Consider the following 18775-nt stretch of genomic DNA (forward strand, 5'->3'; position numbering starts at 1 on the left):
GGCCAAAGCAGACCCCACCCATCTGTCCATGGATGCTTGCATGTTGCTATGATGCAGACTAGAGTTCTGCAGAGACTCCAGACTAAGCCAGCCTAGGAATAAAGGCCTAACCACAGCTTTCTCTGGGATCAAAAGAAGTGGTGGTACTCACATTCCACTACTGACCATACTAACCAGGGACATAGCAGAAGGTCGCAGATGGGATAGGAGAAAAATGTAGAGTGAAACAAATTCCTAAAAAGGGTCTGAGGAACCTCTATCACCCTAATATAATCTTTGGATTTGGATGTGTAGATCAACTTTCAGCCAAATAATAGACCGACTTATAAAGTAAACAGCATCACTTATGACAAACACGAGGTCAAATGGTCAATATTTACTCTGAAGCAAAGATGAGAAGGCAAGGAGGGAAAGGGAAGCTAGATCAATGGAAACAGAACAGACAGAATGGAAATAATGGAATGCCGACACAGTATGCACATCATAACGGAAGTCTTGGAACAATTTGTCTAAGGCATTCATTGTTAAACAATAATAAGATGGAAATTGAGCTACCATATGATCCAGCAATCCCCTACTGGGTATATACCCAGAAGAGACAAGAAAAAAATCACGGCCAGACATCTGTGTTCCAATGTTCATCATGGAACAGTTCATAATTGAAATGAGTTGGAAACAACAGACAAATGAATTTCAAAACTGTGGGACATACATACAATGGAGTATTACGCATCCCTAAAAAGCAGTGATGAACGCATGAAGCACATCGCCACATAGGAAGAACTGAAGGAAATTATGCTAAGTTAAGCAAGCCAAACACAAAAGGACAAGTACAACATGAGTCCGCTGAGGTAAGCACAAAAAATCCAAAAGGGGCACAGGGAAGAAGCTACTGTATACATACATTTCTGGGGTGAGGTCCAGGTAATATGGCAGGGGTCAGACTAAACCCAGGGATGCATATGGTATACCACTAAAAAGGAGGAGGTGGGAAAGACATGGGTAGCTGGGGAACAGGGCACTAACCCACCTGAGGGGAGGGTGTTGTTTAGGTCTCTACAGGGAAAGAGGAACCAGATTTCAACCTGGTGCTCTAAGACAAAAACGCAACACACTGGCATGAAGCAGGGAATGAATAGAGAGGCCTGAGGGACCGACCCCATTACCAACTAAGTGGACAGCCTACCCTTCCCCCAAGAAGAATTTACTTCAGAGGACAGCACTGAAGCTACAGCTCAAGGAGAGGGACATGTCAGATCAGAGCACACAGGAGTCAATGAGGGGGGAGGAAAAAAGAGTGAAGCACATCCTGGCCCACCAAGCCCTGAGGACAATATTTCTGCTCAGAGCAGTCAATACAGAGAGAGAGAGGACCATAGGGCCGGCCTCAACAGGAGACATGACATTCCCCACTGACCCATATCACCATGGGGGACAACACTGGAGGCACACAGCGGGAATTGTGCCCGCCCTGACCCCACCACACCCAGGTGAGACGCCGGAGTGTGTGCAACAGAGCAGCAAGGGAGTAGAGCAATGAAGTCCCCAGGGAACACCAAAAATAGACAATAGGGCCAGGGCCTGGTGCTCCATCAGAGTTGACTGGAAAACACTCATAAAGGAAAACAAATAGACCTTGAACTATTCATAGGCTTTTCTCTTTTTTCTGTTGTTGCCTTTTGTTGTTGTAGCTATTGTTTTATTTTCTATCGTTGCTTTGTTGTGCTGTGTTTTGTGTTTGTGCATATTGTTATCGCTGCATGTCTATCTGGATGGGATAGGTGGGATAAACAAGCCAGAAGAGAGACCAATGGGGTGACAGTTCTGGGGGGACATGGGAGAGGGGAAGTGGGGGAAAGGAAGTGGGTGTTAACAAACCCAGGGACAAGGGAACAAGTGACTGAAAACTGATGGTGAGGAGGGTGGAGGAGATATGGTAGGGCTTGATCAAGGGCAATGTAACCAAGAGGAATTACTGAAATGCAAATGAAGGCTGAACATGATAGCGGGACAAGAGGAAAGTAAAAGGAAATAGAGGAAAGAGCTAAGAGGCAAAGGGTATTTATAGAGATCTAAATACAGGCATGTACATATGTAAATGTATTTATATATGACTATGGGTAAATATATCTATGTACATATATTTATAGGTTTAGTATTAAGGAAGTAGATGGACATTGGGCCTCTACACAAATACTCCCTCAACACAAGAACACTTTGTTCTAATAATCCGGCACTCTGAGATGATCACCTTCCCACCACGATTGCAGAAGAGAAAGTGAGTGCATAAGCAAATGTGGTAAAGAAAGTTGATGGTGCCCGGCTATCAAAAGACATCGCATCTGGGGTCTTAGAGCCTTGAAAATAAACAAATGGCCATTTAGCTGAGAAACAACAGAGCCCACTTGGGAGAAGCACACTAGCCTGTGTTATCATGAGGTGTCGATGGGATCAGGTATCAGACATCAAAGACCCAGTGCAAAAAATCATAATGTGAATGAGGGTGGGGGGAGTGCAGAGTGGAGACCCAAAGCCCATCTGTAGGCAGAAGGGTTGTGGGGAGAAGACAAGCCAGTTAGGGTGCAGTATGTCACTGATGAAACATAAAGCGTTTCTCTGGTTCTTTAATGTCCCACCCCACTATCATGACCCTAATTCTACCTTACAAATCTGGCTAGACCAGAGCATGTACATGGGTTCAGATAAGAGCTGGAAACACAGGAAATACAGGACAGATAAACTTCTCAGGAAAAATATGCCATACCAGGAGGGGAAGGGGAAGGTGGGGGGCCAAGGGGGAACCGATCACAATGACCTACTTATAACCCCCTCCCAGGGAAGATGGACAACAGACAAGGGGATAAAGGGAGACATTGGACAGTGCAAGACATGAAAAATAATAATTAATAAATTATCAATGGTTCATGAGGGAGGGAGAGAGAGAGGGAGAAGGAAAAAAAGGAGGAGCTGATACTAAGGGCTCAAGTAGAAGGAAAATGCTTTGAAAATGATGATGGCAACATATGTACAAATGTGCTTGAGACAATAGATATATGGATGGATTGTGATAAGAGTTGTATGAGCCCCCAACAAATTGATTTAAAAACAACAAAAAGAGAAGTCACAGCAACACCTTTCTACCAACTGTTGACCTTACAAGTGTCTAATTGTAAAAACAAGGGTTTAACCACTGTACCACTAGTGCTCCTTGGGAGCCCACTGGAATTGCTTCACTTCTGTTTGTCAGTTCAGTTATAAGTTTTTGGCCTGCTCGCTCCCTGAAAGTCTCCCTTCTCTGTTCCAACCAGCTGAGCACTGAATCCCTCTTAGCCACCCTTTCTATCCTCAAGAAATGACCAATTCTAGGTGAAGCAGTCCAGCCAATGTGGTTTCCCATCCAAATAAAATCACTTGGCCCCTTTAGCCATAGTCATACATCCAACCAGCTCCCCTCAATATGAAAACGGATTATAAATTATAATTTTAGCATGCCAAATTGCTTGTGATATGGGCTATGCATTGAGCTGCTAATCACAAGTTCAGTAGTTTGAACCCACCAACTGTTCCTCAGGAGAATGGCAAGACTCTCTTATTGAAGAGTGGCAGTCTCAGCCACCCACAACAGGGCAGTTCTACCCTGTGGCTAGGGTCACTATGAGGCAGATTCCACTCGATGGTAGTGCATTTTGCTGTTTGTTTGGATCCTTCACATGCCTCCAATTCTTAGTTACCTCTCTGTAAGGCCCATCATCAAGGACGCTACTTACAGTACATCCCTAATGAAAGCTCCAGAGCCTACCAACTCAGATAGGGAAGTATCACAGGACAGCAGACTTCAGGCTCTCGCCCCACACATCTAGTGTCTGAAAAACAGAGAAGCCATGTCAGCGGCCATTGAGTCAATCCCAGCTCCTGGAGATCCCATGTGTGTCAGTGTAGACCCGCATTTTATATGGTTCTGACCACATGACCATGATCTTTCAGAAGTAGATCACAAGACCTTTCTTATGATATACCTATGAGTGGATTGGAACCACCAAGTAGTTGGTTAGTAGCTGAATGCTTGACCGTTTGTTCCACTCAGGGACTCCCAAAGTATCTCAAATGATGTTGACATATCCTCATTTTTCACTTTCTGAATCTTTTCAGGAAACTCTTACTCAGACTTCACTGCCAAAGAGTCAATTCTGAATCATAGTGACCCTATCATAGGGCTTGTGAGGCTGTACATCTCTACGGGAGCAAACAATCTCATTCTCTTTTGGACAGGTCATCTCATAGCCAAAGCTCACAACTAAGCCCCTGTTTGTGAGCCCTAATCCCAGAACAAAGCCCTAGGTTGGGGAGTGGGGGGAGCTGGGATTGGCTATTTTGTCTATCTGTCATCAAGAACCACCTGGTCTGTAGCTGTGAAAAGTGCTATTACTGTAAGCTTTCCTGCCCTCAGATTCCATGTGGCGTTTGATCTCTAGAAGTGGAGATCAAGGCAAAAAGCAGTATGTTTGTAGCTGAGAGGAAGGTAGACTGGAAAGAATCAGTGGCTGCTTCCCGACCTCCCCAACTCGTTGTCCACCCCTGCCCTCACCAGCCAACTATCACCAAAGAAAACAAAACCTAAGTAGCGGTGATGCTTTCAAGATGTAGATGCCTACTACTGTTGGGCCTCTGGTTGTTTGCACAAGTCGGCCCACATATTTGTCATTGTTTAAATACTTTCTCACTTCAAACCACCCCAGGCTAAAACCAAGTTAAGGAGCACTGGCAGTCCCCAGATTACAGACCAGTTTTGTTCCTCAGATGGTCTTTAAGTGGCATTTGTCCATATTTCACTGGGCGAAAGACCAGGGCGTCTGCTCCCGTGGAGATTTACAGCCTTAGGAAACCCTATGGAGCAGTTCTATGCTGTCCTATAGGTTTGCTATGAGTCAGCACTGACTCTCTGGAAGTGGATTTGACTGATGTTTGTTTTTGTGGGTAATTGCTGTTAATCACATATCTATCTTAATATATAGTGTACTTTTTCACGGATAAAAGGCTTCCTGGAGGTATAGTGGTTACCTATGGGGCTTTAACCACAAGGTCAACAGTTTAAATGTACCAGCTGTTCTGAAGGAGAAAAATGAGGCTTTCTGCTCTTGTACAAAGTTACAATCTCAGAAACCTACAGGTGCACTTCTATCTTGTCCTTTATAGTCACTGTGAGTTGTTATTGAGTCAATGGCACTGATTTGGGGGTATTTTTGAGGGGTCAGGGGCCTATGAATTAAAAACTATCGATTACTAAAGCATCATTAGTTAAATAATATAGTAACAGCAATAATAGTGTTCTGAAGTGTGTGGCAAAGTCATGCTTGTTTGTTATCATAACCATTGTGTGCTGCCAACATCATAGGCAATGGCCAGTGACTAAATCCCCACTATACCCTGAACCATCCTCTGGCAGTGAAAGACAGGATCTCAGTCCTCTCACACCCTGACTCGCCCTCCCACTGTTGTTGGGAGTATGGGACCCTGTTTGAGCTAGGGATGAGGCTAAAATGAAGTTGGACCAGGGCAGAAGATGGCTGGGGTTCAAGGTCTTCACTCCATGGTTGGCTCCCAAAGCACTACCCTGTTGATGGTGCAGGGAGAAGCTGGGTTGTCACCTACAGGCTCCCACCCAGCCCAGGACCCCAATAGCCCTAGACAAAATCCACGACAGTTCTAGGAGTGCAGTAGAGGCTCTGTTGTAGCTGCTACCACCTTCCAGGGCTTTGGGGCTATTAGGCATGTATAGGGAATGCCCGTCAGCTGCTGCAGGACACCACTCAGCTCCTTCTCTTGCACTCATTAGGAGAGGGTAAAACTGCCCCTGTGGGTTTCTGAGACGGCAACTTGATGACAGTAGAAAGTCCCATCATTCTCCTGCAGAGTGGCTGATGGTTTGGAGCCTTATGAATATCAGCCCAACTTATGACCACTGTGCCACTAAAGCTCCGTACAATCTCTGGGTTTCATCTCAACACATAGCATGTTTACTTCATAACTATGGATGGTATGGAAACGGAACTTTTATAGGCCAGGAACTGCCTGTAATTGAAAATGTCATCTTTGGAGAGGGAGAAGGGATAGGATATAAGAAGGAAAATTGTGGGCCAGAGTGTTTGGAGCTACCTTTTTAAAGCCGAAGACTTTCAGGTGGCTCAAACTAAGATCTAACCCAAAGGCGCTAAAGGGATATTGATAATATTACTCTAAGTGAGCATGCTCCTGACCTTCCACAAAGTACTTATAGAGTACTATCATCTTCGCTAATTAGGAAACTGAGCCTCAGAAAAGATGAGTGACAATCTAAGACCACACAATGGGCAAGTGGCCAAGACAGAACTGAGGCCCACTTGATTTGACTCTATAGAGAGCATTCGCTTACTTCCCTGTATATCTCAGATTTTAGCAGCCTTGGAGTAAGAAGGAATCCTGTTCATATGTCAGATGGTATCTACCTTCTAGTGGATGACACAGGGCTCCCTTATACTGAGGTCACATTCTGAGGAAAGAAGGCTGGAGAGAAGCTGTTATTTGAGTGTTCTAGGGATGGGGTTCTTAGTGGAAAGCAACCTACAAAGTCAATGTCAAAGAAATGAAGAGTGGGTTTCCACAGGCAGCCAAGAAGCAGAACCTGGTGGCTCAAACTATAGAAAACCTTGTGGGAAAATGGGCATACTTTGTTCCTGGACTAGTGACCAATAAATAGCAACATTTCTGTATCTACATGTATTGTAAGCTCTGCACAGGACTCAACAAATCCCCCATTAAAAAAAACCCCAAACACCTAACAGGACATTTCATTACCCTATAGGATTAAAAAAAACGAAACTCATTTAATAGGCAACATGATTTGTTCTAAAGCACTAAGATGTTGCAGAGGTCACCTGTGAAAAAAAGCTCCTCCAGCGGGTGGGTTGATCCTTTGCCCCGGAACAACCCTTTTAATGAATTCATGAGTACAAAGTGACTACCAGTGCATGTTTATGAAGGTTTGCCTTGGCAATTCAGTACAGTTAAGCCACTGACGTGTCCTTCTTCCCCTCTCCTGTAAGCACAGGGTTTTAAGGATTAGGAAGGTACAGTTCCACTTGATCCACTCAAAACAAAACAACTGAAAGAATAGAAATTGATTGGCTTTAAAAAAAAAGATTGTTTTTGTTGCCCAGATTGGAGTCATGGTAGAGATGGAATATCTGGGTCAGAGGCTCCTAGGCCCACAGCTGTAAAGTCGGAATTGGCTTCCCCCACAGTACTACTGGGACGAGGTTACCTGCCTGCTAGGGGGTTGACAGAGAACCACTGCCAGAGACTGGCCTAGGCCTGGATTTCACCTTCATCCTCACCCTCAGCCAGGGGGCAAGTGGCAAGTTTTCTCTTTTCAGTCCCCACACTGAGATTCCAAGGGCTGCAGGTCTTTACGGGCCACCATTGTCACAGAAATATTTATTTACCACCGGCAAGAAGCAGCTGGTTGGTTTTAATATTAGTTCAGGCTCCCAGCTCCAGACAGGTTACAGGAACTTGCTTCCTCACCACACACCCATCCAGGTTCAAGCCCCCTATATTCCTGTGTAGCAACAAGGAGCATTTCTACCTCCTACAGGGTAGTTCCTTGTTCCTCATCAAAAGAAATGAGCTTTCATAGCGTCCAAGGTTGCTGTGTCCCCTTCTTTGGCCCACCTTGAGATAAGATTGTCTTGGTGTTTGGTCTCTCTTCTTTTCTGTGACTCAAAGTTATCAAGATGCCAAGCCCAGCCAGAATGTTCTGGTTGTGCCCACAGAGCAGTGCATGCTGGAGCAAGAAGAAATGTAAGGTGTGCAGGAGTGGTAATGGCAGCTCTGGGACATGAGAGTTTCTTGCTGAGAGTTGCTTGGTGAGTGGCTACTGCAACTGTGTATCCAACAGCAGGGTGTGTGTGTGCGGGCGTGTGACTGTGTGGGTGGGAGTAAGGACTTGGCAGAGTTGGGGCAGATGCTTAGTCATCACATCTTGTTTGTTTGGGAGACCTGGCCAGATCTTGTAAAGCTTCTCAGGAAACAGTCCCAGCCCAGCTTTCCAAACAACTTCCACCAAGAGCTTCCACCAGGCCATTAAGTAGGAACAATGATGGTGGCAGTCCTGAAACAAGAGTCAGTTCTTTGCACCAGGTCCACTGAGGTGCAGATCTGTCTTTGGAGGGTCGCCATTGTATGGATGCAAACATGCTTTCAAATAGACAGGACAAAGGCAATCTCAGCAGAAAATATATACAAAGCTAGAGATGCTGAGAAAGTGCTTTGGAGATTGCGGAATGATCTTCCTCCTCCTCTGGTTGTTATAACAATTTGTACAGCCTCTTCACACTCATGATCACATTTCACAATAGGTCATTAGAAGTAGGCAAGGATGAATTACACCACCCCCTCCTCCATTTTAAAACTGGAGAAAATGATAAGGGCAGCCAAATGAATTGCTGAAAGTCAAATTGTTAGCAAGTGCTCCGGGACTAGACCTCAGGTCTCATAACTTGTAAGGATGTCTGGGCCTTGTCATTCTTGAGTATATCTCACATGAATTTAGAGAACATCTCAAGGACAGACTTGACAAACTGAACACTAATGACAGGTCCTGATGAGCTAGGGAATAACAACAAGAACAACTTACAGGAAGAAAGCAGAATAAAGAAATGAAAGAATACATAAACAAACATCTTTTAAAATACCCAAACTCGCTGCCATTGAGTTGATTCGACTCATAGCGACCCTAAAAGGACGAACATACTCAGCATATCTCGAGCTGAAAGAACAGAAGAGAAATTTCAAGCCTCGAGTTGTTACTTTTGAAGGATTCTATGGGCAAAATGTTGAGTAGTAGTATGGGAAGCATCCAAAAACGAGAGAGAGCGAGCTAGGAGAAGTAGTCACTGTACTAGAAAGAATTGACACTCAACCATTTCAAGAGGTACCATATGATTGAGAACGGATGGTAGTGATGGGGAAAACGCAAGCTGCACTGAAGGCCTGACCAGAAGAACAAGGCTCCAGATATTGATGGAATACCAGTTGAAATGTTTCAACAAGCTGATGAAGGACCGGAAACCTTTGCTGATCTATGCCAATAAAATTGGAAGCCATCTACCTGTTCAACTGACAGGAATAAATACATATTTATGCCCATCACAAAGAAAGGTGATCCAACACAATGCAGAAACTATCTAACTGTCATTACCATCACCTGCAAGTGAAGTTTTTCTGAAGAGAACTCAACAAAGGTCGCAGCAGTAGATGGATTAAGAATAAGACTTAGCACTAGGGATTTCACTGCTGACAGCAGATGGGTCTTGGCCGAAAGCAGAGATACCAGAGAAGTGTTTACTTGTGTTTTATTGACTATAAAAAGGTATTTCACTTTGTGGATCATAAAAAAAACTATGGAGAACACTAAATTGTGCTCATGAGGAACCTGTACATAGACCAAAAAGCAGTTGCTTGAACAGAACAAGGGAATATTTCATGGTTTAAAATCAGGAAAGGTGTGCGTCAGGATTGCATTCTTTCACCATTTTCAATCTGTGTGCTGAGCAAATCAACCGAGAAGCTGGATGATATGAAGAAAAATGTGGCATCAGGGTTAGAGGAAGGCTTATAAACAACCAGCGATATGCAGATGACACAGTCTTGTTTGCTGAAACAGGAGAACTTGAAGCACTTGCTGATGAAAATCGACTGCAGTTTCACTACATATTTCAACTCATTGTAAAGAAAACCAAAGCCTTCACAACTGGACCAACATCATAATAAACAGCGAAAAGATTCAAGTTGCTCAGGATCCACACATTCAATGCCCATAGAAGAGGCAATGAAAAACAATCAACTGATATATATATATATATATATATATATGAATGATGTACTGCATTGGGCAAATCTGCTGCACAAGACCTCTTTAAAGTTTGAAAGAGCAAAGATGTCATTTTGAGGACTAATGGTGTGCCTGGCCCAAGCCACAGTATTTTCAATGAGCTCCTATCTATGTAAAACCTGAACACTGGATCAGGAAGGACACAAGCACTGCATGTGAATTGGGTGCTAGTGAAGACTACTGAAAGTATCATATGCTGCCGGGAGGATAAACAAATCTGTCTTGAAAGAAGCACAGTCAGAATGCTAGCTTTTCTCTCACATGCTTTGGACATGTTATCAGGTAGGTAGGACATGACACCATGCTTAGTAAATGGAGAGGTGACGATTAAGAAAAGGACTATCAGGGAGATGGATCAATTCACTGACTACAAGTAATGGCTCAAGTGTAGCCATTGTGAGGATGGTAAAGGACTCAACAACAACAAAAGAGGCTTGCCCTAGGGCACGTGGCTAGGTGGAAGCAGAGTCAGGTATAGAACCCAAGCACCCTGCATTTGCTCCAAAAGAAGGGATCAAAGCAGCCAGAGAAATCAGCTGACAGGCCCATTTGTTGGTTCAAGATCTGTTCATGAACACAAGGGAGGTAGAAGAGTCTTGGCGCTTAGTCCCCAGTTGTCTTGTGGAGAAAGCACTTTGGAAATAGAGAAGCGAAAGATGCTAAAGGCACTCGGGGTGTCAGGTCTAGGTGGTTAAATAAATGTGGACGAATCACGAAGACCCAATGGACGTTTCCTCAGATTAGGGAGGAAATCATGGCATAGTGGAGAGCCTGTCACTCCAAATAACTAGTTTGCCATGGTTCCAGACAATTGCCAGTGAGTCTCTTTTTCCACTGGAAGTGTCTCAAAAGGGACCCGAGGAACTCCAGGCTGGTAGAATCACTGAACACATGAGGTAAAGTGTAAGTGTTTGGGGATAGGGCATCCTCGTCCCTGTAAATGAAATTACCTGCCATGTGGACCAGGTTTTTGTTTGCAAAGCATTTCAGGTTAATCATGCCTAAGGAATTGGCCAGAATTACTGGAAAGGGTCAATGTACATGGGGCCAGAGAGAAATCAGTGGATGTAATCTACTGAGATTCCTGAAAGAGCCTTGACAAGGACTCACGCCCACCATTGTTTAGAATACGTTTAGGTTACCATGGAATTGGGGAGCCGTGTTTTGAAATGGATAAGGAAGTGGTTGCAGAAGCACTAGGAAACCAAGGGGAGAGATGAGCAGGCACTTCTGCATAAGAGGAGCCTGTTGATGCTGTCTGGTAAACATCGACTTGCTAACCACAAGGTTGACAGTTTCAACCCACCAGCTGCTCTGAGGAAAACAGTTGAGGTTATCTGCTTCTGTAAAGATGGACAGACGAGGCCACCCTACCAAGTGTTGACTTGGTGGAGCTTATTCTGGAGAAGGGAGTTCTTGGATGGTGAAAATGATTATGCACTCAACTGCTCACAGAAAAATGGGTGGTTTGAACTTACCCCTGAGAAACCCTAGAAGAAATGCCTGGCAATCAGTTTCTGAAAGGTCACAGGTATGACAACCCTAAAGAGGGCAGTTCTACTCCTCAACACACGGTGTCTCTATGACTCAGAATGGATTCGACAGCACCTGGTATTCTAGAAGAAGGAGGGCAGCGGCAGGTCACAGGATAGCATCAGTGCCAGGAGCAGTTAACATGTTGGTGAATCATCTGGGCGACTGTTAGCCAGCTATCAACTTTTCCAGGACAGCAAAATGCAAATGCTGGGTTTTTAAAGATTGTATTGTCGAGCAAAAGAAAGAAGATTATGAGTGGCTCACAGTGTGGGCTCGGCAACCTGATGGCCGGGCTCTGCACCCAACCTCTACCCCAGTGACCACACAAGCAGCCGTTTCCTCATCTGTTCATTGGTGATGATAAGAGGTCCTATTCACATGATAGGAGACAATACATGTAGCATTCTAGCCGAGTCCTTAGATTGTGGCATGTGTCTGATAAACTTTTGCATCTATGACCTTTACAGCTAGTATTTTTTACCAACATGCCTCTTACAGGTGGCCAGGCTCTGAATGTTCATGTTTTCCCTAGGAATGGAACTACTTTGGAGTCACTGCAGACTATAGGTTTCCTTATTCAGAGAATTGAGATAACTGAGATAGTTGTGAAAGGTTTGGTGTCAGGGAAAGAATGACGATAGAGCATCTAGTATGTGCAAAGACATTGAACTAGGTGGCTCGTAATCACCACGTATGGAGTCAGAATTCAAATGCAGGGTTGTTCTACTTGAATACGTATTTTCTTTTCTCTGTATCCTACTTAAACTGGACCGAGAGAGATGGCTCAGACTTAAGAAGGATCTGAAAGCTCATGATGTAAAACTAAACGTGGGCAATGTAATACAGATTTAAACAATAACAGTAAGTTATGGAGGTTCATGGGTCAGAAGCTGCTCTTATCAAAGAAGGAGAGTGGGGGTGGGGGGGGGGGAGCTGCTGGTGGAAAGTGAAGCTGGAATGGCAAGGTCAGGCTACATCAAAAGGCCTGTACAACTCTGCTAAAGACTCGACTTTATCCTCAAGGCAACAGGGACAGGATGAAGCCATCTGAGCTAGAGAGATGTTTGAGATGTTTTGGAAAGATTAACCTGGCAGCTGTGTGAGATGAATTTGATGAAATGATGGAACCTTCTGCCTGGATCTCTGATACTTTGTTCTCAAATATGCTAGCTTAAGGTTTTCCATACTCTTGCCTTAGCCTGGTTGCTTGGAGACTACTTAGGGTGTGACTACAATTGCATACACAGTAGAGTTGAAGTGGAGAAGAGAAAGAATGCAGTGACTGATGCAGAAAAAATCACACACACACACACACACACACACACACACACGGATCAACAAGGATTTAGGGCCCAACTGAATATGAGGGGCATGGGAGAAGAAAAAGTCAAATATGACTTTAGTTTGAAGTCTCAGTGAAGGGGGGTGGGGGAAGGGGAATGATGGCAGCATGAGAAAAAGAAGACTGTGAATGGTGGAGCCACTTGGTGAGTTAGATTGGTGACGTGCTTTGTTTGGCATAATGATGGGGGACAGCCAGGTAGAAATGACTAGTATGCATCTGCAGATGGGAGATTGTAGCTCTGGAGAGTAGTCAAGGCTAGAGGTAATAGCTGTATAATTATCTCTGAAGTAGTGTTCTATAATAGTTCAAACAGTAAGAGTGAATTCTCATTTCCCTATAGAAAAATCCTGATCAAAAGAGGGAAAACACTAACAGAATTTCACATTCTCACTGGACCTAGACTTACTGGAGCCATGGATGCAACTTGAAACTATTGCCCTGAAACTCCTTGAAACTATTGCCCTGAGATCATCTTTAAATGCCCTTCTCCATAAAAGATCCCCAGAAGTCATCTTGAAAAAAATCAACACTAGTTTAGCTTTAACTACTAAGGAATATCTAGCTTGAGCATGGTATTCTTTTAAGGGCTCTCTATATGAGAACAATACATCCAGAAGAGTTTTCATTCCCAAGTATGGGCATATGTAGCCCAGAGCTGAACGGGCATGAATCAGTTACCTGCAAGGAAGCGAAGCTGGTTCTTCACTTTTACTATCCCATCACCAGAGCCTCCGATGCATTCATCTTCATCATCGCCGCAGTCTCCACTGGCAAGTTCTTCCTCATCCAGGTTTTTATCCTGAACCTGACCTTTAGGTACAGACATGGTTCTCAGGAGCTGAAATGAAACAACAAGGAATGTAACCAGCTCTTCCTACTGCTCAGGTAAGCCTAGAACAGCGGTTCTCAACCTGTGGGTTGAGACCCCTTTGGGGGTCGAACAACCCTTTCGCATGGGTTGCCTAATACATCCTGCATATCAGATATTTACATGACGATTCATAATAGTAGCAAAATGAGAGTTATGAAGTAGCAATGAAAGTAATTTTATGGTTGGGGGTCACCACAACACGAGGACCTCGAAGGAAGCATCAATTCAGTACCTGTCTCTATAGATTTACCTATCCTGGATTTCAGACAGAAAAACATTAAAAAAAAACTAACAACAATATAAGACAGATGAAAATCTCACTATACAGGAAAACAGAAAATACTAAACACTAGAACAAATTTAAATGGACCATAAGGGAGATCACATGATAGGGTACTCAATTTTAGCATGACTGCATCTGCAACAGTTCACTCTCCAATGTGTTCTATATGATAGCAAGGCTATTCATACCCCTGCCCCCTGGTCAGAGGGGATTGAGTCATCAGGAGCCCAATCCATGTGCATTTCCACTATTGTACTTACACCACCCTCTAGGCAGAATAGATATTGCATCAGATCTTCCTATGCCATAGTGTTTATGCCTCAGGAAACCTTTGCTGTAGGGGGAGTTAAGAACTGCTCAGAAAAGATCCCTATAGAAGCCCACTCACAAAATTAGAACCACAAATGCTTCCCATGAAATGAAAATAGTGTTCTTTTATATAATTTTAAATGAAAACGATGTGATTAATTGCAATGTACCATGTGTCACAACAAGAAGAGCTTTTAAATGCTTTAAAAATAATGTTCCATTGCGGTAGATAATACAGGGGCAAATAAAAAAGTGTCACTACTAGGATTCCAGTTCATACATGCACGGGTTTATTCCAAACAAAACGTGTTTAAACATGCACCTGTCATCAGTGGGTTGCTACAGACAAGTTTTCTTAGTCATATACTGTCTTAGTTTCCTTAGGATGCCTTAAAAAAAGTCCAAGCCACACAGTGGCTCCTGAAGGGATCTGCTGGGCCAGTTCATTTTAAGGGAGAGAAGTCAACTCAAAGGTGATGCCGAGAGTGTTGAGGATTCCGGACAGGTTACCTTGATACATTTTCTCAAGGCACACAGGTTGACCACAGGGGCTTGCTTATAATGAAGACATTTTAAGAAAATTTAAAATTTGCATTAGTGAGAAAAAGGCCAGGAAAGGTGTACCCAGAAATTTCTTTCCATCACGACAACACACTTGCTCATTATTCAAGGATAGCAGGGGCCCATCCTAGGAGACATCCATTGGGAAAACTTACTCATTCACCCTACAGCCCTGATCTTGCACCTTCAGAGTTTTTGTTGCTAAAACTCAAAGAGAATGGATAGATTCTAAGTAGTGCTGTTGCCACAGTGGTTAATAGGTAGGTGGTTCAAACCTACTCAGCAGCTTCAAAGGACAATGACCTGGTGATCGACTCCCCTAAAGATTGTTGTAGTTCTGTATTATCATGTTGGTTCCAACCCATAGCAACGCCATGCACAACAGAAGAAAACACTGCCCAGTCCTGTGCCAGCCTCGCAACTGCTCTTAGGTTGAAGTCCATTGTTGCAGCCACTGTGTTAATCCATCTCCTTGAGAGCCTTCTTTGTTGCTGCCTCTCCACTTTACCAAGCGTGATGCTCCTCTTCAGGAACTGGTCTTTCTTGAGAAAATGTCCAACGTATGTACGATGAAATTTTGCCATCCTTGCCTTGAAGGTGCACTCAAGTCTTGCAAGCTAGATTTGTTTGTCCTTTTATATTGTACTTTTAATATTCTTGAAGGAACTAATTAAAAGAGTCCTGTTGGCCCTAAAGAGTACAGCCTAGAACATCTTCTAAGGTAGTTTTGTTCTCTCACATGGGGTTTCCAAGTGTTGGAAATCAACTTGTTAGCACCCAATCATATCAATATATTCTTACACAGCCTTTTCCATTGAAATAGAGAAAATTCAGCCTCTCACAGACATGGAGTTGGAAAGAGATGTATTTTAACAACCTTTTCAGATAATTATGTACATTTTCTTTAAAACTACACACAAATTGAATTAAGTTGGAAAGTTTAGTTGCAATGCAAAACAGAAAGCTACATACATGAAGTCTTTATACACCACTATATTTAAGTCCTGATTGAACCTTTGCGTGATCATGCATGGGTTATATGGAAAATATTGGTTTACTGAGTGAGTTATGCAGGTCTTCCAAATATTAACACCTTTCTTTTTTTTTAAATACTGGGATACTCATGTGACTGGTAAAAAGTTTTCCATATTTTAAGTTTCTCTTGAAAGTTCAAATGTGATCATTACCAATAAATGCTGTCAGTTGTTTTCTATGAACTGACAAGGTCACTTTGTACTTTTTCAGGAAAATATCTAGCAAATCCTTGGGTCTACATAAGCACAGTTTATATGGTTGCATTGTTAACAATTACTTCTTTCAAATGAAATAGGCGTTGCATGAAGAAAGAGCCTAGTTTAGCTTGCAACTCAGGTAGTCACACAAGTGTTTTCCTCGAGACACACATTTTTGCAGCATCAATACTTAAAAGTATGTACATTGTAACAGAGAATGTTTTAAAAGGGGAACTCAAGAGTTGAGGTTTACAAAAGTAATAATTCTTAAGTGAAATTGCCTTGGTCCCCCTACCTTCCCACCTCCCCTACAAATGCGTGCCTGTGAAGAATATTATTCAATGATTACTAATACCATTTGGCGATACTGCCTTAATTCCTGCTATGGCACTAAGAGTGCAAATATCAACATAGTGAAAAAAGCAGATAATGGTTTGACCTCGTGGCTTCCTGGATTTTACATTCATTCTCTGAGAACTGCTAGCCTAGACCATAAACATCACTTTAGCTTGACCCCAATTGCCCTCACCCTTCTTCGTTACCATGATTTTTATAGGACAACTGATTTTGACCTAAGCATATTTAGTTTATTTTCAGAGGACATCCTTTGCATATTACATGGACCATGAGAATTTAAAGTTTTCATATTAGGTGAATTTGTGGTTAGGTATCTGTCCTTCACCAAACGCCTACTATGAGTTGTTCTTGGTTTCTTTCGCTGGAAAGCCAAGCTCAAATGTCATTTCCTTAATAAAGCCTTTCTGTCTATCTCAGACAGACATAACAACTCTCTCTCTCTCTCCCTCTACCATCATCACACCCTTATCTGTACCTCCTACTTAGCAATTTTTGAATGCAACCTGGTATTATTTCTTTGTATATGACTTCTTTCCACTACCAGTCTGTGAGCTGCCCCGGGGCTGAGTCTAAGTCATCTTTGAACCTCACAGCATTTAAGGTAGTGCTCAACACATAGCAAGCAATCAATAAATCCACTATCCAACTGAAGTAAAAGGAATCGACACGGCAACTTTAATTTTTTACAAAGTACTTCCACACAGAGGAGAAAGGGAAAGCACAGATTAATGGTACAAGAAGTTGTGAATGAGTCGCTGAACCCTTTTGGATGGCCCTGGCTAAGACCTGTAGCTAATCTCTGAGAGGCCATTTTCTAACCTCATGTACAATGCTCACAGTATTATCTGGTAGTTCAGTATTTTTTTTAAAGTGAAGTTAAAAAAAAAGTCTTTAAAACTGCCAGTGAGGTTAACTCTTTAGTTCTTAGTTGCTCCTGATTGTCAAGAACCTCAGCATTGAAGAAGGATTATAGCATACTTTTTATATACTTTTACTCAGACATCTGCTAATGAACCTAACCCTCACATTTTAACAAAGGCAACCCAAACTTGGAAAACTATTGTGAATGCAAAAGTCAAAGAGGCGTGGAATCCCCAAAGATGAGTTGAAAGATGGATGACCTGTGCCTCAATTCTCTAGCACTGCAATCACAGAAATGCCACAAGTGACTTCAGCAAACAAAGGTTAATCTTATCAGAGTTTAGGAGGCTAGAAGTCTGAATTCAGGGTGCCTGCTCTAGAAGGCTTTCTCTCTGTGTCTTTGCCTCTTTAATTTCTGCGTCCTGGCTCCTTTGAGATCTCCATGTGGCCTAGCATCGATCTTCCCCTATCTCGTTTAATCTTTTATATCTCAAAAGTGATGGACTCCAGGCTTTTTTTATATCTCAAAAGAGCTCGAACCAACCCTAATCCTGCCTCAGTAACATGGCACAGATGACCCATTTCCGAAAGAAATTAGAGCCGCAGGCACAGAGGTTAGCATTTTATAATACATATTTTGAGGGGGCACAGTTAAAGTGAGAACTTATGATTTGGCCATGATATTAATTCAGCTAGTGACACACAATTCACAATGTTGTATGTTTCTCATTTCTTCTTTCATTTTTACAACATCTTTCAGACGGAACATTCACTTCATAGAAAGAAAATAGGCATTTGCACATATAATGGAAGGTAACTTTAGGTACCCACTGCTTCTGATGAATTTTTTGCCATTTTCAAAGAACACTATCCTGTTCTTTTAAAGGCCAAGGCTTTTAAAACCCAGGTTTGATCATTTCACTGCATCACCCCACATGACTTTCAGTAGAGAGAACATGCCCTCCTTAGCAGGAGGTGCACAAGAATTTTCACATCCCAGTTTTTTCTAAAGAAATGCCCCTCCTTACAACCTTATGCTTTAGTCACACTAGACTAGCAGAGTCACCTAAACAATCCATTTCTATTGTAGGGTCTAATATTATAAGTACCCAAGGATCACATAGTTAAACACGAAAAGTTAAACAAGGAAAACCACATAACCAATGTGGTAGTTACATAATCTGGTGTCAACTTGAGACATAAGAGTGAAGGGATAGAGTTTAGCCTGTCAACCAGGTCACAGCTTGATGACCTCATTTGGAGGTGCTAAGGAGATAAATAGCTCGCAGGAGGTGGAGCACATTACTTTTCCTGTTGACAAGCCACATGGAGCTACACACTGATGGGGCCAAGGTCTTGGAGCTGGAGAAGCCACATGGAGACCCACGGCAGTGCTGAGATGCTTTCACCATCACTGGATCCACAAGACTTTCCATCCACTGGCCTACAAACTTCATGCATTTCTGCATCATTGCATATGTTGCGTGAGTCT

General features: G+C 42.9%; 1 protein-coding gene across 2 annotated transcripts in view; it reads right to left on the minus strand.

Annotated features, from left to right (window-relative positions):
• GPC3 (glypican 3) overlaps positions 1–18775 on the minus strand; it is a 444594-nt gene that overhangs the window by 49467 nt on the left and 376352 nt on the right. The window contains exons 7-8 of one of the 2 annotated variants that reach the window (XM_075539172.1): positions 13488–13647; positions 3768–3863 (exon numbers count right to left, since the gene is read on the minus strand). In XM_075539172.1, the coding sequence (XP_075395287.1) occupies positions 3796–3863; positions 13488–13647 (228 nt within the window). In that variant the 3' untranslated portion in view covers positions 3768–3795. The remainder of the gene's footprint in view (positions 1–3767; positions 3864–13487; positions 13648–18775) is intronic. The other variant, XM_075539171.1, reaches the window with a different exon arrangement.

The sequence above is a fragment of the Tenrec ecaudatus genome, chromosome X (genome assembly GCF_050624435.1).
Source record: "Tenrec ecaudatus isolate mTenEca1 chromosome X, mTenEca1.hap1, whole genome shotgun sequence".
Taxonomy (NCBI): domain Eukaryota; kingdom Metazoa; phylum Chordata; class Mammalia; order Afrosoricida; family Tenrecidae; genus Tenrec; species Tenrec ecaudatus.